Source organism: Pristiophorus japonicus, chromosome 14 (genome assembly GCF_044704955.1).
Source record: "Pristiophorus japonicus isolate sPriJap1 chromosome 14, sPriJap1.hap1, whole genome shotgun sequence".
Taxonomy (NCBI): Eukaryota; Metazoa; Chordata; class Chondrichthyes; family Pristiophoridae; genus Pristiophorus; species Pristiophorus japonicus.
In genome coordinates, this window is record NC_091990.1 from 8,821,889 (window position 1) to 8,849,410 (window position 27,522).

Consider the following 27,522-nt stretch of genomic DNA (forward strand, 5'->3'; position numbering starts at 1 on the left):
GGAGCAAGCTGGGGAGGTGGGGCTGGGAGACAATACTAAATCCCAGTTACATTATTTTTCACCAAGAGTCTGACTGCTTAAAAAACAATGAAATGCAGAAAGCTGGGTTTGTGTTTTGTTTGGATGCCCTCTGTTTTCTCTGCTTCACTTTTTTCCATTTCCTTTGGTCCCTCAAATAGCAACTTCCCAACAGAGGACAAACTGACTATTTCCAAACCCACCACCAACCGCAGGGCCATAAATAAACTTCATTCCCGAGTGAGTCTTGTCGGGGCTCTGCAGCCAACACAAAGACCGGTCTGCATCTGCACCGGCAGTGTGGTATTGAAGTGTGCAGACACTGAATCCATCACCCCAAGCAAATCCAATCAATGCCTGGGTTGGCACGAGAAAGAATTTCCATAAATGATGCCAGATTGTCCTAAAATCACCCCAACCTAGTCTGGCCTACACGTAACTCCATTCCCACACTGCATGGGGGCAGAACTTAGTCCTCGGTGCAATCATTTTACAGGGTGTGAAAGGGTTCAAGTTGGACATTACTGCCTGTTCAGTCTGACAGCAAATTGTTGGCACCGATCAAACAGTTTGCTCCACATCACGAGGTCAAATTTTCTGCATCAATTTCCTCCCCAAAATTTCGTGTTTTTTTTAAATAATAAATTCATTCGTTCAAAACTACAGCACAATACAGAAACAATATTCACAGTGCGGCCTGTCTCGCAGTTGCTTAGACAAAGAGGAGGTACTGGTGTGTAATCTGCCGCATTCACGGGCACCAGTGCCATCTCCTGCCCTGTACTACCGTGTGCTCTCCAATCCCTCCTTGTCCTCCCTGTTGGTCCTGGGTTGCAATAATCACACAGGGGTCACATCAACTCCGAATGAGAGGCCTGAATCCGGTTGGGGAATACATTTACAAAATAAACTCAGTCCATTATTCAAAAGAACAAATTGAAAATATGTTGATGTAAACGATCGTGCTGTAAAGCTTCTTTCTGTGCCAGTGGTGCCGACATGCAGCGAGTTTGTCATCATCATCATAGGCAGTCCCTCGGAATCGAGGAAGACTTGCTTCCATTCTAGAAATGAGTTCTTAGGTGGCTGAACAGTCCAATACGAGAACCACAATCTCTGTCACAGGTGGCACAGACAGTCGTTGAGGGTAAGGGAGGGTGGGACTGGTTTGCCGCACGCTCCTTCCGCTGCCTGCGCTTGATTTCTGCATGCTCTCGGCGATGAGACTCGAGGTGCTCAGCGGCCTCCCGGATGCACTTCCTCCACTGAGGGCGGTCTTTGGCCAGGGACTCCCAGGTGTCAGTGGGGATGTTGCACTTTTTCAGGGAGGCTTTGAGGGTGTCCCTGTAACGTTTCCTCTGCCCACCTTTGGCTCGCTTGCCATGAGGGAGTTCCGAGTAGAGCGCTTGCTTTGGGAGTCTTGTGTCTGGCATGCGGACAATGTGGCCTGCCCAGCGGAGCTGATCAAGTGCAGTCAGTGCTTCGATGCTGGGGATATTGGCCTGATCGAGGACGCTAACATTAGTGCGCCTGTCCTCCCAGGGGATTAGCAGGATCTTGCGGAGACATCATTGGTGGTATTTCTCCAGCGACTTGAGGTGTCTACTGTACATAGTCCATGTCTCTGAGCCATACAGGAGGGCGGGTATTACTACAGCCCTGTAGGCCATGAGCTTGGTGGTGGATTTGAGGGCCTGGTCTTCAAACTCTCTTTTCCTCAGGTGGCCAAAGGCTGCACTGGCGCACTGGAGGCGGTGTTGGATCTCGTCACCAATGTTAATAAGAAGCTCCCGAGATATCTCCAAATTTGCAGATGACACTAAGTTGGGTGGCAGTGTGAGCTGCGAGGAGGATACTATGAGGCTGCAGAGTGACTTGGATAGGTTAGGTGAGTGGGCAAATGCATGGCAGATGAATTATAATGTGGATAAATGTGAGGTTATCCACTTTGGTGGAAAAAACAGAGAGACAGACTATTATCTGAATGGTGACAGATTAGGAAAAGGGGAGGTGCAACGAGACCTGGGTGTCATGGTACATCAGTCATTCATAGTTAGAGGATTTGAGTATAGGAGCAGGGAGGTGTTACTACATTTGTACAGGGCCTTGGTGAGGCCACACCTGGAGTATTGTGTACAGTTTTGGTCTCTTAACTTGATGAAGGACGTTCTTGCTATTGAGGGAGTGCAGCGAAGGTTCACCAGACTGATTCTCGGGATGGCAGGACTGACATATCAAGAAAGACTGGATCAACTGGGCTTGTATTCACTGGAGTTCAGAAGAATGAGAGGGGATCTCATAGAAACGTTTAAAATTCTGACGGGTTTAGACAGGTTAGATGCAGGAAGAATGTTCCCAAAGTTGGGGAAGTCCAGAACCAGGGGTCACAGTCTAAGGATAAGGGATAAGCCATTTAGGACCGAGATGAGGAGAAACTTCTTCACCTAGAGAGTGGTGAACCTCTACCACAAAAAGTTGTTGAGACCAATTCACTAAATATCTTCAAAAAGGAGTTAGATGTAGTCCTTACTACTTGGGGGAAAAAGTGGTATGGCGAGAAAGCAGGAATGGGGTACTGAAGTTGCATGTTCAGCCATGAACTCATTGAATGGAGGTGCAGGCTCGAAGGGCCGAATGGCCTACTCCTGCACCTATTTTCTATGTTTCTATGGGAAATGGTCCACGTTGTCCAGGGCCACGCCGTGGATCTTGATGACTGGGGGGCAGTGCTGTGTGGCGAGGACAGGCTGGTGGAGGACCTTTGTCTTACGGATGTTTAGCGTAAGGCCCATGCTTTCGTACACCTCAGTAAATACGTCGACTATGTCCTGGAGTTCAGCCTCTGTCTGTGCGCAGACGCAGGCATCGCCCACGTACTGTAGCTCGACGGCAGAGGTTGGGGTGGTCTTGGACCTGGCCTGGAGTCGACGAAGGTTGAACAGATTCAGGGCCTCGGACTATCGGTTATTGGCGAGCCTCTCGGAGACGTGCCGCGAATTGGTGTCCAGAATGCTGACCACTCACTCCGAACACACGCGCTCGCTCGGTACTGCCCCTCCGACTGCCAGCTCGGCACATCCCATTCCCATCATATTCCGACATGGGTGTGCAGGGTTCAGGAGCAGGAACCCTCCTGAGCCCCAGGCTAGCTGGATGTTCTGTGATACTGTGCAGCTTGAATCAGTTAACTCAAGTGCACAACTCTTAAGAATTAAATTAAAAACTAGGTTAATTATTGGTATAAAGTTCTGTCTGGTAAAGTGCACTGTAATTTGTAGAATTACAGGATAGTACATCATTGGGTCATATTATAGGCAAGGGAACTCCCTCGTTCCGCGACGCATGCTCCGACTGGTCAGCATTTGTTTCATTAAATCATTTCCACAATACTTAATAATCACTTAGTATTGATCCTGCAATTGTATCCATGCTGCAATTCTCAGTGCATCGCGAAGGTTCTGAAAGTTTATTCAGTGAGCATCTCAGCCACATAGACCAGAAGGTGTGGATCCCAGTGGTTACCAGCCTGGATTGACTGATCAGGAGCTGCCTGGGGCACCTCAGGTGGGTGTAAAAGATCCCACGGCACTATTGGAAGAAGAGCAGGCGAGTTCTCCCCGGTGTCCTGGGGCCAATATTTATCCCTCAATCAACACAACAAAAACAGATTATCTGGTCATCATCACATTGCTGTTTGTGGGAGCTTGCTGTGCGCAAATTGGCTGCCGCGTTTCCCACATTACAACAGTGACTACACTCCAAAAGTACTTCATTGGCTGTAAAGTGTTTTAGGACGTCCGGTGGTCGTGGAAGGCGCTATAGAAATGCAAGTCTTTTTGTTTCTCTGGGTGGGAAGGAGGGGAAAGTCAGCAGGGATCCGTGTCCTGACCACCACACAGCAGGTTCTGCCAGTGTGGGCAGGATTCGGTTCGGCACACTGCTCACAGGCAGCGTGGCGTCTCAGGAGGCCGGGTAATCAGACAAAGGGGACGGCTGAACCCAGCAGCAGGGAAGGATAAAAAGTACAGCAAGGAGTTAAACATAAGGCAGCCTTGAAGGTTTAAAAGTCCCCAAAAGAGTGAATATACCGGCATTGTCAGTCCTGGCTCCAGCTTTACCCAACAGCCGTTTCTCATTCCTTTAAGTAGAGCTGCAAATGGCCGCCTCCTGCCCTGGACATTTCACGGGGCTGCTTGACACCGGAATTGCATCAATTGACGCTTATTTAAATATATTAATGAAGCCCCTGCATACCCTACCTCTGACAATGCAGCGCTCCCTCAGTACTGCCCCTCCGACAGTGCAGCACTCCCTCAGTACTGCCCCTCCAACAGTGCGGTGCTCCCTCAGTACTGCCCCTCCGACAGTGCGGCACTCCCTCAGTACTGCTCCTCCGACAGTGCAGCACTTCCTCAGTACTGCCCCTCCGACAGTGCGGCACTCCCTCAGTACTGCCCCTCCGACAGTGCGGCGCTCCCTCAGTACTGCCCCTCCGACAGTGCGGCGCTCCCTCAGTACTGCCCCTCCGACAGTGCAGCACTCCCTCAGTACTGCCCCTCCGACAGTGCGGCGCTCCCTCAGTACTGCCCCTCCGACAGTGCGGCGCTCCCTCAGTACTGCCCCTCCGACAATGCAGCGCTCCCTCAGTACTGCCCCTCCAGCAGTGCAGCACTCCCTCAGTACTGCCCCTCCGACAGTGCAGTGCTCCCTCAGTACTGCCCCTCCGACAGTGCAGCACTCCCTCAGTACTGCCCCTCCGACAGTGCGGCACTCCCTCAGTACTGCCCCTCCGACAGTGCGGCACTCCCTCAGTACTGCCCCTCCGACAGTGCGGCCCTCCCTCAGTACTGCCCCTCCGACAGTGCGGCACTCCCTCAGTACTGCCCCTCCGACAGTGCGGCCCTCCCTCAGGTGTCAGCCAAGACTCCAGGCTGTGGAGTGGGACTTGAACCCACGATATTCTGACTCAGAGGCAACAGTGCTACCCACTGGCTAATCGGAATGGGTGAGTCGCTAGCGGTTAGTTAGTAAAAGATTTTCATCCCGTTCCTACCATTGTTTACAGGCATGGTGGGGGAGCAGCAAGTTGAAAATCGGCCCCATTGAGTTGCTCTCGTGACTCATAAACACGGTGGGAAGTCCTAATTACTCTCCTGGTCTCTTAGTCCCTCCAAACTCCTTCGTTGTCCTACCTGCAAAATGTAAATACATTTATTTGGACATTTTTTGAAGTATTCAATAACCTGTAATGAATGGAGCACCCCCACTGGGCCCAGCGGTTAGAAGCATCACCTGGTTAAGTACAGAATCACACAGTCCAAGCCTCGGGCTCTGCTCCCGCTCGATGCTGAGATTGCAGAACCCAGCCACGCAGCAGCTCTGTGATAGGGCGCGGGCAATGCCGCGGGCGAACACCAAGGTGCCATGGTTCCTGCTCCCGATAATTTATTATTGACCCTGCAGGACTGCGTGGAGGTAATGCACAAACAGAATTGGGCTCAACTATCTGGTCCTGGTGGTTGAACACTCTGTCAACATTTGCATTTATATCATCATCATAGGCATCCCTCGGAATCGAGGAAGACTTGCTTCCACTCTAAAAGTGAGTTCTCAGGTGACTGAACAGTCCAATACGGGAATTACAGTCTCTGTCACAGGTGGGGCAGACAGTGGTTGGAGGAAAGGGTGGGTGGGGAGTCTGGTTTGCCGCACGCTCCTTCCGCTGCCTGCGCTTGTTTTCTGCACGCTCTCGACGACGAGACTCGAGGTGCTCAGCGCCCTCCCAGATAATCTCTTCCTCCACTTAGGGCGGTCTTTAGCCAGGGATTCCCAGGTGCCAGTGGGGATGTTGCATTTTATGAGGGAGGCTTTGAGGGTGTCCTTGAAACATTTCCTCTGCCCACGTGGAACTCGCTTGCCATGTAGGAGTTCCGAGTAGAGCGCTTGCTTCGGGAGTCTTGTGTCGGGCATGCGAACAATGTGGCCCGCCCAACAGAGCTGGTCGAGTGTGGTCAGTGCTTTGATGCTGGGGATGTTGGCCTGAGCGAGAACACTGACGTTGGTGCATCTGTCCTCCCGGGGGATTTGCAGGATCTTGCGGAGACATCATTGGTGGTATTTCTCCAGTGATTTGAGGTGTCTACTGTATATGGTCCATGTGTCTGATACAGGAGGGCGGGTATTACTACTGCCCTGTAGACCATGAGCTTGGTGCCAGATTTGAGGTCCTGGTCTTCGAACTCTCTCTTCCTCAGGCGACCGAAGGCGCTGCATTTATATAGCGCCTTTCACAACATCAGGACATCCCAAAGCGCATTGCAGCCAATTAAGAACTTTTGAAGTGTAGTCACTGTTGTAATGTAGGAAACACGGCAGCTAAAGTACGCACAAGGTCCCACAAACAACAATGTGATCATGACCAGATAATCTGTTTTTTAGTAAATATTGGTCAGGAAGAACTCCCCTGGTCTTCTACAAAATAATGCCATGACATCTTTTACTTCCATGCGAGAGAGCAGACGGGACCACGGTTTAACGTCTCACCCAAAACACTGCACCGCCAACAGTGCAGCACTCCCTCAGCACTGCCCTGGAGTGTCAGCCGAGACTAGAGGCTCGGGAGTGGGACTTGGTCCCATGACCCTCTGACCCAGAGGCGAGTGTACTACCCACTGAGCCACGGCCAATACTCTGGACTCACGGGTGAAATCTGACCACGTGGGTGAGGTGCCAGAGGGACATTTGCGGCCATGGAATTGTTCCTCTCGAGGGATCAGCGCCTTTGGGGAGCGCGATGTGAAAAAGAAGTTTCTAAAAAAACAATTTACTGAATACAACAAATTCTTGGGAGACATTAACGTGTCTTAGCATCCCATTGCTCCTCTCTGGGATGTAGGCGCAGACAAAATATGTAACAAGATACTACGGAATACATAACATATCCCAGAACCGCCCAAGCATTGCATATACCCGTGTAACCATGGTTACCGGTGAGTTTGTTGTTGGGGAATATTTTCCATATTTCACGGTTTCTGCTGGTTCCCCCCCCCACCCCCAAATTCCCCACCCCAAGCCCCCCCCCCCAAACCCCCAAACCCCCCTCCCAACCCATAATCCCCCTCCCCAACTCTGCCCACCCCCAAACCCCCCCTACCCCCCACACACGCTCTTTATTTTACATTTAGCCACCAATAACAGTACAACACCACTGTGTCAACGAATATTCCCAAAATCTGACGGATTGCCGGTATTCAGACCACACATGAAGTCTGAACATAAGGGGAGAACATTGGGAAACAAAACATGTAAAAGAGAGAGAACTCTCCCCGCAGAAATAATCAAAGAGCAAGTTATTATTTAAATGGAGAAAGATTGCAAAGTGCTGCAGTACAGCGGGACCTGGGGGTCCTTGTGCATGAAACACAAAAGGATAGTATGCAGGTACAGCAAGTGATCAGGAAGGCCAATATTATCTTGGCCTTTATTGCAAAGGGGATGGAGTATAAAAGCAGGGAAGTCTTGCTACAGCTATATAAGGTATTGGTGAGGCCACAGCTGGAATACTGCGTGCAGTTTTGGTTTCCATATTTACCAAAGGATATGCTTGCTTTGGAGGCAGTTCAGAGAAGTTTCACTAGGTTGATTTCGGGGATGAGGGGGTTGACTTATGAGGAAAGGTTGAGTAGGTTGGGCCTCTACTCATTGGAATTCAGAATAATGAGAGGTGATCTCATCGAAACGTATAAGATTATGAGGGGGCTTGACAAGGTGGATGCAGAGAGGATGTTTCCACTGATGGGGGAGACTAGAACTAGAGGCATGATCTTAGAATAAGGGGCCGCCCATTTAAAACAGAGATGAGGAGAAATTTCTTCTCTCAGAGGGTTGTATATCTGTGGAATTCGCTGCCTCAGAGAACTGTGGAAGCCGGAGCATTGAATAAATTTAAGACAGTAATGGACAGTTTCTTAACCGATAAGGGGATAATGGGTTATGGGGAGTGGGCAGGGAAGTGGAGCTGAGTCCATGATCGGATCAGCCATGATCGTATTAAATGGCGGAGCAGACTCGAGGGGCCGTATGGCCTACTCCTGTTCCTATTTCTTATGTTCTTATATGTGCTCCAAAAAAACCCCGAAACTTAAATGTAATTTGTTAAAGGGCGTCTCGAGCTTCCAGGAACTCCTACTTAGAGTTCGAACATGAATCCAGCCCTTTCCTCCACAGGCCGGGGGAAGTGGTGAGTGTATGCACCAAGCACCATAACTACAGCGGTGCCACCTGTCTTTGGACGCGTTGGCTGCCACTCACTTTAGGTCAAATGTAAATGATTGTGTGGGTTAGTGGGAGGATAGTGATGTACGAGTGCGGCTGGGGTGGTGGTGAGGGGAGAGAAGTCTCTCTCGGTTCTGACTGCTGGGCTCCAGACAAGATTATAAACTGCACTCAGGGGTTTCTTTATTCATTCACGGGATGTGGGCGTCGCTGGCAAGGCCGGCATTTATTGCCCATCCCTAATTGCCCCTTGAGAAGGTGGTGGTGAGCCGCCGCCTTGAACCGCTGCAGTCCGTGTGGTGAAGGTGCTCCCACAGTGCTGTTAGGGAGGGAGTTCCAGGATTTTGACCCAGCGACGATGAAGGAACGGCCGATATATTAACAAGTCAGGCTGGTGTGTGACTTGGAGGGGAATGTGAAGGTGGTGGTGTTCCCATGCGCCTGCTGCCCTGGTCCTTCTAGGTGGTAGAGGTCATGGGTGCTGCCGAAGAAGCCTTGGCGAGTTGCTGCAGTGCATCTTGTAGATGGTACACACTGCAGCCACGGTGCGCCGGTGGTGGAGGGAGTGAATGTTGAAGGTGGGGGATGGGGGGCCAATCAAGCGGGCTGCTTTGTTCTGGATGGTGTCGAGCTTCTTGAGTGTTGTTGGAGCTGCACTCATCCAGGCAAGTGGAGAGTATTCCATCACACTCCTGACTTGTGCCTTGTAGATAGTGGGAAGGCTTTGGGGAGTCAGGAGGTGAGACACTCGCCACAGAATACCCAGCCTCTGACCTGTTCTTGTGGCCACAGTATTTATGTGGCTGATCCAGTTAAGTTTCTGGTCAATGCTGACCCCCCCAGGGTGTTGATGGTGGGGGATTCGGTGATGGTAATGCTGTTGAATGTCACGGGGCGGTGGTTAGACTCTCACTTGTTGGAGATAGTCATTGCCTGGCACTTGTGTGCGGCGAATGTTACTTGCCACTGATCAGCCCGAGCCTGAATGTTGACCAGGTCTTGCTGCATGCGGGCATGGACTGCTCCATTATCTGAGGGGTGGCGAATGGCACTGAACACTGTGCAGAACATCCCCACTTCTGACCTTATGATGGAAGGAAGGTCATTGATGAAGCAACTGAAGATGGTTGGGCCGAGGACACTGCCCTGAGGAACTCCTGCAGCGATGTCCTGGGGCTGAGATGATTGACCTCCAACCACCACAACCATCTTCCTTTGTGCTAGGCATGACTCCAGCTCGTGGAGGTGCTGAACGTCTAAAGCCTAGAACCCTGCTCTTTCTCGCAAAAAGAGATTTCCATCGATTGGAAAGGATTGGGACAGACTAGTTTGCGGGCACTAATCGAGCCAAGATTAAAATAAGGTGGAACCCTATCGTGTGAAAGTTTGGATTTTGCCATTTGGACAGTTTGGGCCGAGCAGCTGTTCCTGTCGTTGCACTGGGCGTTTTATTCAGCTGTCCGCAGCGCACAGCCTAAAGGTGAGCGGCAGGATCATTCTCCGCTAACCGAGCCCAGCCAATGTTCCGTCCATTCATTGAAATAGGCAGAAACTGGCGGCTGTACCACTAGCGGCAATCCTGCTCCAATGTTCCTCGGTGTAACAGTGCCTTTCACGGTCTCAGGACGTCCCAAAGTGCTTTTCAGCCAAAGAAGTACTTTGAAGTGTAGTCAATGTTGTAGTGTCGGAGACAGAGTGATGGCATTGAGCAGCTCATCACTGGTCCGGGAGTGTCTGCCCCGGGAGTGTCTGCCCCGGGAGTGTGTGCCTCGGGAGTGTGTGCCCCGGGAGTGTGTGCCCAGGGAGTGTGTGCCCCGGGAGTGTGTGCCCCGGGAGTGTGTGCCCCGGGAGTGTGTGCCCCGGGAGTGTGTGCCCAGGGAGTGTGTGCCCAGGGAATGTGTGCCCCGGGAGTGTGTGCCCCGGGAGTGTGTGCCCCGGGAGTGTCTGCCCCGGGAGTGTGTGCCCCGGGAGTGAGTGCCCCGGGAGTGTGTGCCCCGGGAGTGTCTGCCCCGGGAGTGTCTGCCCCGGGAGTGTGTGCCCCGGGAATGTGTGCCCCGGGAGTGTGTGCCCAGGGACTGTGTGCCCAGGGAGTGTGTGCCCCGGGAGTGTCTGCCCCGGGAGTGTGTGCCCCGGGAGTGTGTGCCCAGGGAGTGTCTCCCCCGGGAGTGTTTCCCCTGGGAGTGTGTGCCCCGGGAGTGTGTGCCCCGGGAGTGTGTGTCCCGGGAATGTCTCCCCCGGGAGTGTCTCCCCCGGGAGTGTGTGCCCTGGGAGTGTCTGCCCCTCGAGTGTGTGCCCCGGGTGTGTGTGCCTCGGGACTGTGTGCCCCGGAAGTGTCTGCCACAGGAGTGTGTGCCCCGGGAGTGTCTGCCCCGGGAGTGAATGTCTGACCATCGAGCCGTCAGGTTATCTTCCTGCAGGTCTGTGTCCAACTTCCTGCAAGTTGTCCTGATGCCTTCACATTCCAACGGCTTCTCCCCCTCCTCCCCCCTCCAACCCCAACCCCCCAAATTCCCCCCCCCCCCCCCCGACACTCTTTGACCCCGCACAGCAAGTCAGAGCCTGGCTGCTTGTGGAAGAGATCCATCCTCCTTACACCCGGCTCCCGACAGCTCAGAAACCCCCGCTTACATGCAACCGGAGCCCTGGATCCACCACAGCCATCCTTGCTCCTCTTCCAAGAGATGAAAGCTCGCTTTAACTGCACAGCAAGCCTGCTGGAAACACCACCACCCCTCCCCCGTACCCCTCCAACCCCCCCAACTCACACCTCCCCTCCCCCCCAACTGGGGTCCGAGTAAACATTTGAAAGCTGGGGGAGAGAAAGAAATCATGTTGATGATTAGAATTTTAATGAAATGCATGTTGAATCATGTGTGGGTGCGAATATAATGCCAAAGGAGCACTGTCATCTGTACACGGCAACGTTTGCATTCCAGAATGTGACTCATTTATTGTCAAGAATGTTATGTATTTGTATTTATATTCTGGTGCATTTAAGGGTTGAGAAAAAGTATTTAAGTTTGGCATTTAAGTGAGTTCTTCTAAATGATTAAACGTTGTTCTCATGCGATGTATTTTTGGAATCTTCTGGCATTCAATTTATGTAAAAGCAAAAACACAAGCAATGGTTTGAAATGATCTTACATTGTATGGATCCCTCCCGTGCGAAGTGTGGCCTGAGGGATGTGGTTCTCGCTAACTCCCTCTCTTTGTGCAGACAGGGCAGGACAGCTCAGACCTGCACTCCACTCTCAACTCCAGCCTGCTGTCAAAGAGAAAGGAATTGGCGAAGCAGATCCTGACCGATATGGCCACGGATCTGATGCCGAGGAGTGACACGGTGGGCAAGAGGCAATCGGTGAAACTTGAACTGAGGAGGAATGCCAGGGGCAGTCCTCCCCTTCAGCCCAGCACCAGGTCTGAGGACAAGACCCCTGTGGTATGTACGCTTTGTGGGTGATGGGTTGTGGGAGAGCTGGGGGCTCACGCACTGTCACAACACAGGCCTTGGACTGGCGTTCGAAATAAAAACACAAAAAATCATGTTTCCACAAACACAAAGAGAGAATTGGAGGCAATATATGTCTGTGCCCTCATCATTTGACCGAAAACAGAAGATAGGAAGTGTCATTATAGCGAGCATGTGATTGAGTTACTGAAACCTGTTCAGCGTCCATCCCCGTGTTTGGCACCAGTAGTTTGTGCCTAAGTAAAATGCTCCTTACATTTCAACTGCTTTGCCGGCACACCTGTTCCTCCTGGGAGGTAATAGAATGGATTGACCCATCCACCTCCATGGCACGAACCTGGTATTGCAGTACCTCCAGGAACGGTGCAGTGGCTCTCGGCCTTTTGGCTAAGAGCATTGGCGCAGAGTGATCCTTGATGTGTGCAAGGTGACCTCTGGCGTTTGTGATTTGATAAAGAATTGGAAAGATTGGCTACGAATAAATTAGAAAGAAAGACTTGCATTGATATAGCGCCCAATCACCCTCAGTACTGCCCCTCCAACAGTGCAGCACTCCCTCAGTACTGCACCTACGACAGTGCAGCACTCCCTCAGTACTTCCCCTCCGACAGTGCAGCACTCCCTCAGTACTGCCCCTCCGACAGTGCAGCACTCCCTCAGTACTGCCCCTCTGACAGTGCAGCACTCCCTCCGTACTGCCCTTCCGAATGTGCGGCACTCCCTCAGTACTGCCCCTCCGACAGTGCAGCACTCCCTCCATACTGCCCCTCCGAAAGTGCAGCACTCCCTCAGTACTGCCCCTCCGACAGTACAGCACTCCCTCAGTACTGCCCCTCCGTCAGTACAGCACTCCCTCAGTACTGCCCCTCCGAAAGTGCAGCACTCCCTCAGTACTGCCCCTCCAACAGTACAGCACTCCCTCAGTACTGCCCCTCCGACAGTGCAGCACTCCCTCGGCCAATCGGGAAAGCGAACAGACCCGATAGGATGATTCCTGGCCTGTCAGTCAGACAGCCTTCCCCTCCCCACCCCCACCCCCCCCCCCCTCCCCGCCATGTCCGATATTTTCCTAACTAGTAAACAGAAGTGTTTAAAGAATGTTTTTTTTAAATGCCCCAAGATTTCTCTCCCGCTGGCAGCAGTGCCCTGGAGATGGGTCTTTGATTCCGGGAGATTGCAGGGCAATCCTGGGGGGTAGGAACCCCGGCGTCACATCGGAAAAACAACCTCAGTGACAGCAGTGATTCCTAACTGAAACCAGGCAATAACAGAGCGAGTGAATTCCCAACAGCCAAACGAAAGGCTCGAGAGCAAGTCAAGAAAAAAATGGGAAACGGTACACAATATAAATAATACAGGCAAGCTTGGAACTGTACTCAAGGCTGCAAGATATTTGAGGTTTTAAAGTATGCTTACAAGTATCACTCAGATCCCTTGATCATGTCACTGCCTTGCATCACACACTTCACTCTATTATTTTCTATTTAACCACAGAATGCATTCTGTTGGAGTCATCAGCAACAGACGTGGTTGTTTAATATGTGAAAGACCTGCCTGTAAAGCGATTCGGGCCCCAGGCTCTGGGTGTCATTAGAAATGCCCAGGGTGCTTTTTGCCAAATGTGTGTTGTTACAGGTGGCCCTGCAAGTGTTAAGGACAAGCACTTGGCCACATCTGGGCAAAGTCTTTCCATTCATCCCATCCTCGGAATTCTTGAAACCACTGCCTGAAAGTATTTTATCAAGCTGTTCCTGCTTCAACATGACTCGGTAACCACTCAACTATTTTCGGAATCAACTCAAAAAGTTAAACAAAAACACGAATAGAGAAACAGAGCATCTGATTGGCCTCCCAGTTTCATTCTGTGAGACCCTTCGGTAGTTTTCCAGATGTTTTCTGGTTTTTGGTGTCATCAGCTGGAAGGGAACAACTTTGAAAGATGTATAGTTTTATAAAACTGTTTCTGTGCGTTCTTCCAACTCACCTGGTGATCCCCACTTTCCCCAACCATCCAGTGGAGGCAACGGGAAAATCCCGGATACCCCCGCAGTTTAATGGAGAGGTGATATAGAAACACAGCGCAGAAGGAGGCCATTCCAGCCCATCGTGTCCACGTCGGCCCTCGGTCAGCAGCCCTGAAGGTTACATATAAACCCATGAACAATGACAGAAAGGCAAAGAGCACCCAGCCCAACCAGTCCGCCCCACACAACTGCAACACTCCTTGCACCAAAACATTCTACACTCCACCCCAACCGGAGCCATGTGATCTCCTGGGAGAGGCAAAAATCAGATAAAAACCCAGGCCAATTTAGGGAGAAAAAATCTGGGAAAATTCCTCTCCGACCCATTCAGGCGATCAAAACTAGTCCAGGAGATCACCCTGGCCGTATTCTATTCCCTGCAGTACTTGCCATTATATCTGCTCCGTCCAACAAAAGGTCATCCACTCTAACCCCAATTACCAGCTCTAGGTCCGTAACCCTGCAGGTTATGGCACTCTAAGTGCCCATCCAACCATCTCTTTAAAGTGGTGAGGGTTTCTACATCCACCACTCTTCCAGGCAGCGAGTTCCAGATCCCCACAACCCTCTGCTTAAAGAAGCCCCCCCTCAAATCCCCTCTAAGCTTTCCACCAACCACATTAAAACTATGTCCCCTCGTAATAGCCCCCTCCACCAATGGAAATAGACCCTTACTATCTACTATGTCCAGGCCCCTCAATATTTTGTACACCTCGATGAGGTCTCCTCTCAACCTCCTCTGTTCCAATGAGAACAAACCCAGCCTATCCAATCTGTCCTCATAACTAAGATTCTCCATTCCAGGCAGCATCCTAGTAAATCTCCTATGCACCCTCTCTAGTGCAATCACGTCCTTCCTATAAATACGGCGACCAGAACTGCACGCAGTACTCCAGTTGTGGCCTATCCAAAGTATTATACAATTTAAGCATAACCTCCCTGCTCTTATATTCTATGCCTTGGCCAATAAAGGCAAGCATTCCGTATGCCTTCTTAACCACCTTATCTACCTGGCCTGCTACTTTCAGGGATCTGTGGACAAGCACTCCTAGGTCCCTTTGTTCATCTACACTATTAAGTGGCCTACTGCTTAATGTGTATACCCTTTCCTTATTAGCCCACTCAAGTGGCACACTGGGCTGGAAGGGGTGCAGCCACAATTCCTGGTGATCTGGGGGGGTGGGGGGGTGTGGTGTATGTATCTGAGTCACCTGCCAGTTTTTGCTCTGAGTATTCCAATGCACTCCTGGCTGGACTCTCACATTCTACCCTCCGCAAACTTGATTTCATCCAAAACTCGGCAGCCCGAGTCCTAACTCGCACCAAGTCCCGCTCACCCGTCACTTCCTGTGCTTGCTGACCTGCATTGGCTCGATTTCAAAATTCTCGTCCTTGTTTTTCAATCCCTCCATGGCCTCGCCCCTCCCTAACTCTGTAATCTCCTCCAGCCCCACAACCCTCTGAGATCTCTGCACTCCTTCAATTCTGACATCTCCTGCATCCCCGATTTGAATCGCTCAACCATCGGCAGCCGTGCCTTCAGCTGCCTAGGCTCCAAGCTCTGGAATTCCCTGCCTAAACCTCTCTATCCTCCTTTAAGACGCTCTGTAACACCTACCTTTTCAGCTGCACCAATATCGCCAGTAAAGTGTCTTGCGACCTTTTATACGTTAAAGGCTGCAAGTTTTTGTGACCTTGGTGGGGGGGAGGGAGAGAGGGTTTTATTTTATAGCTGTACTCTTGGTGGTGAAAGTATAAAACCTAAAACCATCTAATTCCTTATCCCTTTTAAATAGGCCTTCTGAGCTTTCAGTCCATAGCTGTCCTTCACTACAGTATCAGGCAAACTGGAGCACTAAACCGTGGGGGAAGATTTTAACTCCCTCCTCCTAGTGGAAACGGGATGGGCCGCCCCAGGTCTACCTGTACCCCCCACCCTCGGGTCTACCTCTACCCCCACCCTCGGGTCTACCTGTACCCCACCCTCGGGTCTACCTGTACCTCCACCCTCGGGTCTTCCTGTACCCCCCACCCTCGGGCCCACCCGTTCCCCCCACCCTCGGGTCTACCCGTGCCCCCCACCCTCGGGTCTACCCATGAGCCCCACCCTCGGGTCTACCTGTACCCCCATCCTCGGGACTATCTGTTCCCCCCATCCTCGGCTCTACCTGTACCCCCCACCCTCGGGTCTACCTGTACCCCCATCCTCGGGACTATCTGTTCCCCCCATCCTCGGCTCTACCTGTACCCCCCACCCTCGGGTCTACCTGTACCCCCATCCTCGGCTCTACCTGTACCCCCCACCCTTGGGTCTACCTGTACCCCCCACCCTCGGGTCTACCTGTACCCCCATCCTCGGGACTATCTGTTCCCCCCATCCTCGGCTCTACCTGTACCCCCCACCCTCGGGTCTACCTGTACCCCCACCCTCGGGTCCATCCGTGCCCCCCAACCTTGGGTCTACCCTTGGCTCCACCCTCGGGTCTACCTGTGGCCCCACCCTAAGATCACAGCCTGTCCCTCCCCTGCAAGCCTGTGAGCTGGGTTGGGCCTCAGGCCGCCTGATATCACACTAGCCAAGAGCCAGCGAGCAGCAGAGGGTGCCTGTGGACACTGGCAGCTCTGTAATGAGGCCCAGCACATGTTGTGGGCCGGGCAGAACTGCTGCCAACAATATCTGTCCCTCTCACTGCCGCTAACAGATACCAGGATGTGACTGGGTGAAGAAGGACGTTTGGCCCATTTGTTGCCATTTTCCTAGAGTATCTATCCAACCGTCTTACAGCTTCAAACTCAGAGGCAAAGGCACATTTCCAGCTCGGGCCCCTCTGCTCTTGTTCTTTGGTCTACCCTAATTAATGCCAGGATTGATTTTCAGAATTTCCTCAGTCCTTCCAGACCTGTCACTGCACCTGTCAGAACCACAGGTAGATCCAGACGTGATTGATGGAACTGGATGATAGAGGTCTGACCCTTGACCCTACCCCCCGTGTCCTCACTACTGCCCCGAGTGACCCTTGACCCTGCCCTGATGTTCTCATTACTGCCCCTGGTGTTCTCAGTACAGCCCGCAGTGACCCTTGACCCTGCCCCTGGTGTCCCCACTACTACCCCTCGTGTTCACACTACTACCCCACGTGTTCTCACTACTGCCCCTGGTGTTTGTACAGATTTACTCAGTAGGCCAGTAGAATCTGAGAATGGTTACAGCACAGGGGGCCATTCGGCCCGTCGAGCCCGTGCCAGCTCTCTGTAAGAGCACCTCAGCCAGTCCCCCTCCCCCGCCCTTTCCCCGTAGCTCTGCAATTTTTTTTCCTTCAGGTACTTATCCAATTCCCTTTCGAAAGCCACGATTGAGTCTGCCTCCATCACTGTCTCAGGCAGCGCATTCCAGATCCTAATCACTCGCTGCGTAAAAAAATTGTCCACACGTCGCCTTTGGTTCTTCTGCTAATCACCTTAAATCTGTGTCCTTTGGTTCTCCACTCTTCTGCCAATGAGTTTTAATTTTAAAAATGCCAGCCCCATACTGCCCTACTAAATGTGTGTAAAGGTGAGTAACGGAATGCTATTGCAAGCAAGCACCACAGACAAACCTTTTTCTTTGATTTTCAACTTTGTCACAATCATAAAACACCGTTACCTTCAATCATTATCATGGCTGGCAGCAAGTGACAGTGTTGAAGCACTTATGTTATCTGCTATAGAAGACAATGACTCTGTGCCTGAGCATCTCATTCAGTCCAATGAAGCTCTTAACATCGGGATTTTATAAGAACAAAAGAAATAGGAGCAGGAGTCGGCCATTCGGCCCCTCGAGCCTGCCCCGCCATTCAATAAGATCATGGCTGATCTTCGACCTCAACTCCCCTTCCCGCCCAATCCCCATATCCCTTAATTTCCTTAGTTCCCAAACATTTATCGAACTCTGTCTTGAATATACTCAACGACTGAGCATCCACAGCCCTCCGGGGCAGAGAATTCCAAAGGTTCACCACCCTCTGAGTGAAGAAATTTCTCCTCATCTCCATCCTAAATGGCCAACCCCTTATCCTGAGACTGTGAGCCCTGGTTATGGATTCCCCAGCCAGTAAAATATAATTCATCCTGTAATTGACAGAAGAAATCACTTGGCCACTCACTATGGGCCAATGATGTCAGTATTCAACGAGTTACTATTTACCAAATGCGAAGTTTAACATTACTGATCTATTACCCTCCCCGTTCACTACAAACACTTCTTGTGAATCATCCACTTTGCAGCTAGCCCACTGATTGTCTTCACCCATCAATACGTGCTCGTTTATTTAAATTCAGAAACGTTAATGATGAGCCAAGGGCCATAACACAGGATGGAAGCAAGGTTGAAAACCGTCGGGGTAACAGAAGAGGTGGTGCTATGCTCGAGTTAGGATTGTGGATGGGAGGAGGAAGGGGAGATTGAAGGAGCAGTATCCACGTTATCGGATCCTGGGAAATTGGTGCAATGTGTCTCGATTCAGCACAGAGCAGGACGGAGAAAGGGCGCTGGAGCTATTCATTCTGTAAATAAGTGTAGTCACTCCTGGGTAATTGATGGGGAGAAGTTTTATTTATCAATTGAGGAGTCAAGGGCACTAACTGTCGCATCACTTGCAAGGGTTTAAAGCCTCAAAAAAAGTCCAAATTAACTGCAACCGAATAAGTGATTTGGAAATGTAAAATTAAATAAAATCGTATACCTCACAGCCAAAGAACTGAAACAAGACAGAACATGCTGGAAATACTCAGCAGGTCAGGCAGCATCTGAGGAGAGAGAAACAGAGTTCACATTTCAGGTCGGTGATCTTTGGTCTGAACTCTGATGAAATCTCATCGACCTGAAACGTTAACTCTGTTTCTCGCTCCACAGATGTTGCTGAGTATTTCCAGCATTTCTGTTTTGATTTCAGATTCCAGCATCCACAGTATTTAGCGTTTGTATTTGCTAAAGGACTAACATTTGTTTCCTTTGACGTTCCAGGGAATCCTCTCCCAAATAAGGATGACCTCAAGACGGTGAAGCCTCCGTTACTGATCTTCGAAGTCACACTGCAGTTTCTCAGTGTGAATAAAGCACTCTTACAAGCTTCTGCAATATAGGGGTCACTTCATCCTGTACACTCTCTGAACTAAAGCAATCATATTACACCTATATTTTTCTAGAAATGGTTATGTTTGGAAGTAGTTCTGCCAGCAATAGACGGAGGGAGGTAACGGCAGAGACTTCACTCAGGGGAAGGAGAGCCAACCCTTCCAGTATCACTGCGGGGAATGGCTGACGGAGCCTGTGAGAAACTCAAGGAGCCTGGGTGTAACAGTACGCTCTTAAGGCTGTCCCATTACTGTGGAGAGATGAAAAATCCAGATTAATGGAGTAGAGGCAAGAGTTCAAGACCAATTCGATCATCCAGTGGTGACTTCCCGAGGTGAAAGTTGTATAAATTTGCATATCTGATTTTAAAGAAAAAAAAGGATATGGCCTCAATAAGTATTACCGACCCAGTGTAATTTGGTGTGTTGAATAAGCAGCCAGTGTGTATATAATTGTTCTTTGTACTTGGTGAAAGTTTTTTTTTAATGTTTTTAAAAAGAAATTTTAAAAATGGAACAGGGATAACTTGGTAAAACAAAAATATGCAGGAGTCCCACAATCACCAGGTCGCTGTATTTACATCATAGGAGGAAGTTAGAATGGCCTCTGGGGGTTACAGATAAAGGAAGCTTGAGGTTATCAGGATATTCACGCATTCGATTCTATTCATAACTCCCTTAACGCTTGTGTTTCTTGGTATGTCTATGGCCATTCTAACTTTGGTTCCTTGTGTTGTGTATACAGCGAGCAGGAAGCGCCACACAAACTCTTTGTAATTAAACGCTTTGTCTTCCTTGCTTCTGAGGTAAAGATAAATGAATGACCTTTAACTTTCTCCCCTCAGACATTCCATAGTGAATTTTGAGACCAGCTGGATTAACTGCAGCAGTCTTTTCCGGTCTTATACATGCCTGTGACAAACACCTCCCCCACCGACCCCACCCTCCTCACCCAGGGGTGGAACATCGTGAATCTTGACCTCGGTATCACTGAAGAGCAGTTTGTGGCAGCACAACTCCCTGAGGATGAGCAAACAGCTATTATTAATAAGAGCAACACAGCACAGATAACGTGCATGGCAGGTACATAGCTTCTCTGTAGCGCTCACATCTTACTCCCATAATTGAACGTATTTACTGGCCCTATGTCAAATAGCCATTGTTACATCCTCCACCACAGTCGGAGTAGACATGGTCTGGACTTCAATCTCCACATTCCTCATCAGTCTACAATTAGCCGGAAAGAGATGTCCTTTTGTGGGACAGAACTACACTGCTAATCTCCGACTCCCTCACAGAGGACGAGTGAGATTATATTCGAGACCTTTTGGTCAGACGGTTCACAGCACTGATCCAGCAACATGGCCTTGAATCTCCCCAAAGTAATTTGCACGCGTACTCAAGACGTACGCTTCTCCCATCGCAGTGCTGCTACCAATTGAAGCTTCAACAATTCTAAATGACCATGCGGCACCCTAAGCCGATCATTGTAGGTGTTGTTACTGCACACACACCTGATCTCACAAAGTGCATTTTTCCAATACCCATTCTTCCTTGGGCAAATAGAACGTGTGCTGAAATGCTCAGGGCAAAATCATGCTCTTGTATCTATAAAAGGAGTCGCTCAGTTCCTAGCGGGTCACTTGTATCCTTATCCAAAGTAAAGCATGCTCACTTTTGGTCCAGATTAAATTATTGCTGCAAACAGAAGACACATCACAGCGACACTATACTGATGATTCAGCATATCGGCTTTTATAGCAACTGCCTGATCATAGATAGCCACGTCCATCTGGGACATAAACCCAAGATTCACAGCATTATCTCTCCACACTGTGACTGACAGGGAAGTGATGGAAATGTTGTTTTTAATGTAAAGATCATGATCAAGGTAACATGCAGTTTACGTTCCAGTTGATGGCTTTTAACCATTGGAGGAAAAATGGACATATCAGACCAGAAAGGCGTGAAAATATTAAATGATCTTGTTTTTTGAAACCTTCCAGTGTAAAGTTAGCACAAGTTGTCACTGTCAGTCTCCCGGAATGTTCAGCAGGACATTCGGTCTTCCAATTGCCATTAGTGTCCCTGTAACGATAATTAATGTTACCAATAATCAATCAATCAATCAATCATTCATTCATTCATTCATTCATGTCAACGTACAAAACATCTGGTGAATGTATTACAATTTTAACAAAAAATGGTGCAATATTTGGTTTATAGAATGCATCCTAACCCTGGTGCAACCATTAACCCAACCTTCCCGGAGTGGTGGCGTGTCAGTCTATTCCAACATGGACAGCGGGGGGTGCGAGACATGGCTCCCGTCTGAGTGCGAACAACATCAGCCCGCACTTGTCTAGTGCCCAGTGACTCCTGAGAGAGAGTGTGTGTGTGAGGGTGCAGCTGGTGAGGGCACACCCAGTGAGAGTCACCCAGTGTGGGGCACACCCAGTGAGAGACACCCAGTGAGAGTCACCCAGTGTGGGGCACACCCAGTGAGAGACACCCAGTGAGAGTCACCCAGTGTGGGGCACCCAGTGAGAGACACCCAGTGAGAGATACCCAGTGAGGGCACACCCAGTGAGAGTCACCCAGTGAGAGTCACCCAGTGAGAGACACCCAGTGTGGGGCACACCCAGTGAGAGACACCCAGTGAGAGTCACCCAGTGTGGGGCACCCAGTGAGAGACACCCAGTGAGAGATACCCAGTGAGGGCACACCCAGTGAGAGTCACCCAGTGAGAGTCACCCAGTGAGAGTCACCCAGTGTGGGGCACACCCAGTGAGAGACACCCAGTGAGAGTCACCCAGTGTGGGGCACCCAGTGAGAGACACCCAGTGAGAGATACCCAGTGAGGGCACACCCAGTGAGAGTCACCCAGTGAGAGTCACCCAGTGAGAGACACCCAGTGTGGGGCACCCAGTGAGAGTCACCCAGTGAGAGATACGTGAGGGCACACCCAGTGAGAGACACCCAGTGAGAGATACCCAGTGAGAGTCACCCAGTGAGAGACACCCAGTGAGAGGCACCCAGTGTGGGGCACCCAGTGAGAGTCACCCAGTGAGAGATACCCAGTGAGGGCACACCCAGTGAGAGACACCCAGTGAGAGTCACCCAGTGTGGGCCACCCAGTGAGAGATACCCAATGAGAGATACCCAGTGAGAGTCACCCAGTGAGAGACACCCAGTGTGGGACACCCATGGAGAGTCACCCAGTGAGAGATACCCAGTGAGAGTCACCCAGTGTGAGGCACCCAGTGAGAGATACCCAGTGAGAGATACCCAGTGAGAGTCACCCTGTGTGGGACACCCAGTGAGGGCACACCCAGTGAGAGACACCCAGTGAGAGTCACCCAGTGAGAGACACCCAGTGAGAGTCACCCAGTGTGGGACACCCAGTGAGAGTCACCCAGTGTGGGACACCCAGTGAGAGTCACCCAGTGAGAGATACCCAGTGTGGGACACCCAGTGAGAGTCACCCAGTGAGAGTCACCCAGTGAGAGACACCCAGTGAGAGTCACCCAGTGAGGGCACACCCAGTGAGAGTAGCCCGGTGAGAGACACCCAGTGTGGGACACCCAATGAGAGACACCCAGTGTGAGTCACCCAGTGAGGGCACACCCAGTGAGAGTCACCCAGTGAGAGACACCCAGTGAGGGCACACCCAGTGAGAGTCACCCAGTGAGAGTCACCCAGTGAGAGTCACCCAGTGTGGGACACCCAGTGTGGGTCACCCAGTGAGAGTCACCCAGTGTGGGACACCCAGTGAGAGTCGCCCAGTGAGAGTCGCCCAGTGAGAGACACCCAGTGAGAGTCACCCAGTGAGAGTCACCCAGTGAGAGTCACCCAGTGAGAGACACCCAGTGAGAGTCGCCCGGTGAGAGTCGCCCAGCGTGGGGACTATCGCAATGCCCTCCATGACTGAATAGATGTTGCAGCTCTGTCGGTCTGCTATAATCTGCACCGGCAGCTCGCTCTGATTGCCATCCAGTGACTCCTGCTGTGCATTTGGGTGCCGCCGAAGGACAGGGTGGGGATTGGCTGTGATGCCCTCCACAGTTAAATAGCCGACAGAGCCTCTCTGTCGAGTGTGAAGCGAAACATAACCAATCGGGTGAGGCCTTGATTGACCACTGAGCATCTTCGGGGGGGGGGGCAATTAAACGGGAAAAGGGAAAGATCCAGGTCTGAAAGTGAGTATGAACATCATTCTATATGCGACACAGCCTGTAATCGCTCTGTAGCATCGAAATATGGTCTAGACGTGGGGCAAGAACAGGATGGGATTGGGCAAATGGCCTGCTCGCAGTCACCACCTCGGCGCGTGTACAGCAAGCACACGGTGAAGCTGATTGCAGTTAATAGTGCCTGGCCCGAGGTCTCAGACAGCGCCTGCTTCTGCCAGCTGCCAGCTGACACCGAATGCCCGTGCGTAGGTCGGAGCTGCTTTTACCCAGAGGCTGCCTGGCCTGGTTAGTCCACACGGTGAGCCTGATAGGAGTCGCACAGCACAGAAGGAGGCCACTCGACCCATCGTGCCTGTGCCGGCTCATTTGAAAGAGCGATCCAATTAGTCGCACTCCTCTGTTGTTTACCCCACAGCCCTGCAAGTTATTCCTTACGATTGTGCTTGTGATTTTGATAACACCAGCAATGCAGACATGTCACAGGATGGAATGTTTAACGTTGGTTGAAGGAAGAAAGATAAATAAATACTTCCTAATGAAAGAAGTGTAAGGGACTACCTCCCAGTGTGCGGCTTCTGGGCAATGATTCTAACCCATTCTGCGCTGTTTTAAGCTGCCGGGCCCACAATGGAGCCTAATTCACACAGTAACAGCGAGATGCTGATTACAATCGAAACCTCGTTTCAGCAAACCTGGCACCATTGGAGAGCTTCAATGGCCAACATCAACTGCCTCAAATCTTTGCACATTAAAAACAGTCAGTAATTCTCTTATCAATAACCATATCGTAAATCGATGTAAATGTGCAATATACTGTATACCGAAACCCTCCGGGAATCCTCCAAACTTTTAATTTGCAAAAAATAACTAAGTGTCAAAAAGAATAAAAATTGGGGCAAGAGACCCTTGTCGATCGAACAGCTGTTACTTGAAGACTGGGGTATCTGCTTCTGAATTTCCACCCATTTAAGAATATAAGAACATAAGAATTGGGAGCAGGAGTGGGCCATACTGCCCCTCGAGCCGGCTCCGCCATTCAATACGATCATGGCTGATCTTCGACCTCAACTCCACTTTCCCGCCCGATCCCCATATCCCTCGATTGCCCGAGAGTCCAAAGCTCCATTGATCTCTGTCTTGAATATACTCAAGAGACTGAGTCTCCACAGCCCTCTGGGGCAGAGAATTCCAAAGATTCACCACCCTATTCCGTGTTTACATCAATCCCAAACATCTCTGCACAAGTCCATCAGCCGTTTTGTTTCATTAGTTTCTCAAATCAACTCAGTGCCATACAAATCTAATCTTATTTTTTTTTTGAAAAAGGATATGTACAGCTGACCTCAGAAGATGGCCTTGTTTTAAAGGACATGTCTATAGATTTGATCTTTGATACGACTGAATGGGACACTTGCACTTGTATTGGGCATGCTGGGCAGACAGGAGTAACTGTCCATCGTGTTGCTAAATGAGGGGACGCTGTCCCGGAGGATTCTGATTCGTGTTTGTGGTTAGATAGGACACTGCACTTGGTAAAGGCGGATTCCAGAGCAATATTGGCATGTGTCAGGTGTGAAGGAGGATTAAAGTGGAAACCAGTCCACTAGAAAGTGCACAGCTCACAGACACAAGCCAAATTGCCCCTTTTTGTAGCCTTGTTAGTGCCTCCGGGGGGGGGGGGGGGCGCACTTTTCGCCCGGGGGTGGGGTCACTACCGCCTCCCGGGAAATTGCCCGGGAGTTTGAGCTGTCCCCTTCAATCGAACGGGAGGGACGTTGAAGTGCATTAGCGCTACGCGAAGCATTCACGTGGCGCTTCCCTCGGCAGCCCAATAGCGCCCCCCAAGTGGAGCCGCGAGATTGCTCTCTGGGCGGGAAGGGCAATTCCGCTGGGGGCGCAAAAAGTCCCGGTGCAGAAGGTCACCGCCTGCAATCGGGGCGCAGGGTAATTTTACCCCCAAGATGTTTTCTTTTTTGACCAACTCATTTGCTCACGAGTCATTTCCCCAATCCATCGCCCATCCTACACCCGCTGTGGATTCTCTGTGTCTTCACTGAGGGGATATGGAGAATCCCTCAACTCTTGGCTCATTCCTTCTCATGACCTCAAAACTGTGAAAGGTCGTGTGCCCCTCAGTCTTCCCCACGATCGACAGGCTCTGAAAACCAAAGGCTCGCTCAGTGACTACTCCTCGATTCGCCCCACTTCTCTCCCCAACCTTCCCACCCCGCTGGGGCCCTTTTTCCGGGTTTGTGAGGTGGAAGATGTGTAGCTGCAGTCAGCGTGCCGGTGGGGGGGGGAGAATGGGGACCCTCCGCTCCAGCCTGACTCTGGCCAATATTCTGGTGCAATGAACATTTGGGTCTGAGAATATTGAGGAATGCGCAGCATGTTATTCTCCCTGCTCACAACCCCAAGCCATGAAATGCCAAACACGCTGACTTCTGTAGAACAAAACTTGCAAAACTGTTCCTTCCTGTGAATAGCGTCTAAAATGTCCTATAAAATGTATCATGATATATTGAAAAGATATTTTAAAATGAGATTATGATAATGTCGACTAGCATTACAGCCTTAATTCACACTGGCCCTGAAATTACATTGCCCACAAACACCGAATGTGGGGGAATGGAATTCCTCTTGCTGCTATTTTAGCTGAAGCATTTATCCGCTCATTTCAAGCAGATTAACTGCTCCACTTCAGTGACAGACAGAGGCGTATCCGACGGTGTGATTTCAGAGCCATCATAGACTGGTACAGCACTGACATTCACATTCAGCAACGCTGGTGCCTGTTAATCGCATAGACGTACATGGCCAGGGACTGGCTTGATGTAAAAGATTTTTTTTTAAAAAGCAGCAATTTTAATAGTTTAAAAAAAAACAAGAAGTGTAACAAAGTAGTTTCAATAACATTATTTATTTGGGGAAAATGCATTCTATGTATTTTAAATAGCTTGCAATATCATACTGTACTGGTCTATTCCACATGTGACTGCAAGAGACTTCAAGTCAGAAGCAGAAGCAGCTGAAAGGGTTCCCAAAGCATGATCTCCTGATCGCTGCCTCTGTGGAGTTTTCTGCATGTATTTCTCCTGACTTTAAACTGTCCACTGCACAATTAAAAAATATATTAATCAGAAGGTATTTGTTGACAATGTGTTTGTCTTTCTAGTTCAACGACTCGTAGAATGAGGGGAATACACTTCACACTTGCTGCAGCCACAGGGCGCGAAAACACGGGCTTAGACCCGCGATTCTACACAAGACTGCTTCTCTGGGGGAGGGAGGGAGGACAAAATGCCACAGGGAGGGAGGACAAACAAGCTGACAGCCAGGTAGCTGGGGTAGCGATCACACTCCTGTTGCCACAGCCTTGGCAGAGGCCTGGCAAAGTTCCCCCGCCCGAGGGGGAGCGGGACTTGGGGGTATGTGCCGCTAATGCTCTGACCTTCCAGATCAGAGCACTCCCTCTGGAGAAGAGTCAGCGTTTAGCAGGAAGCTGCAATCACTCAGCATCTCCCGAACTTACACTGCGATGACTTGGCATTTCTTCAAATAACAAGAGCGGGCAACAGGCATGTATCTTTCAAAAGCTGCCAGAATTTGACACAAAAATTCTTCTTCAATAAAAGAAAAACAGATGAATAAAAGACTTGCATTGATATAGCGCCCTTCACAACCATCGGATGCCCATCACTGGGCACAAGACTGCCAATATTCAGCAGCTGCACGACCATGTTTAATCTTTCAAAGAAAACGGATCTTTGACAAGACCAGTCTGTCACTTTAAGCCCAAGTACAGTTAAGGGCTTTACAGAGAGTAGTGGCAGGTTTTTACAGTTTGCTCCTAAACTGCAGCTGCTGCAATGAGCTGGAATCCGGTGGGTCCATGAGACCATGTGCCTGGAATCCAGATATTGCCCCGGAAATTGCAAACATTTCTACCTAAGTACCTGGTGTTCCCGAAGGTTCGGAGACGTGCGGTTCCTGGGGTTCTACACGAAGGCCAGCTTGGAGACCCGCGTGTCCCAGGAGCGTATGGGCTTCGTACGCATCCCTGGGATCACGTGGGCCGGCCCAACCTATCAGAGCAGAGGATCCCCATACAAACTCTGAAAAGAAATCTTAAAAACATCACGTATTTCAAATTAATCAAAATGGAATTTAATTAATTACTTAAAACAAAAATGTAATTTAAATTTTTTTAACATATTTTAAAGTGTCTAAAAATAAACTTATCTTATTTCACCGGATTTTACATGTTTAAATTATTTTTTTAATGTATTTTTATGTACTTTAAAAGTCTTACGCTGATAAAAGCAGGCCCTCAGGCCTTAGGCCTGCTTTTATCAGTCGTAAGAATTTCACGGGCACTCGCTGGGCAATTTGCCCAACTCTCTGCCCGCGGAGGCCCTTTAGTTCGGAGGCA

The 27,522-nt window shown here is 50.3% G+C and overlaps 1 protein-coding gene across 2 annotated transcripts in view; it reads left to right on the forward strand.

Moving 5' to 3' along the window:
* The window catches only part of luzp1 (leucine zipper protein 1), a 175,541-nt gene extending 148,230 nt beyond the window's left edge, over positions 1 to 27,311 (forward strand). The window contains exons 3-5 of one of the 2 annotated variants that reach the window (XR_011596512.1): positions 11,510 to 11,731; positions 18,788 to 19,232; positions 26,266 to 27,311. Coding sequence is in view for 1 of the 2 variants with exons in the window: in XM_070898816.1 (XP_070754917.1) it covers positions 11,510 to 11,731; positions 18,788 to 18,826 (261 nt within the window). In the remaining variant the exon portion in view is untranslated. Of the gene's footprint in view, positions 1 to 11,509; positions 11,732 to 18,787; positions 21,363 to 26,265 lie in introns of those variants that run through there. The other variant, XM_070898816.1, reaches the window with a different exon arrangement.
* The last annotated feature ends 211 nt before the right edge of the window (positions 27,312 to 27,522 follow it).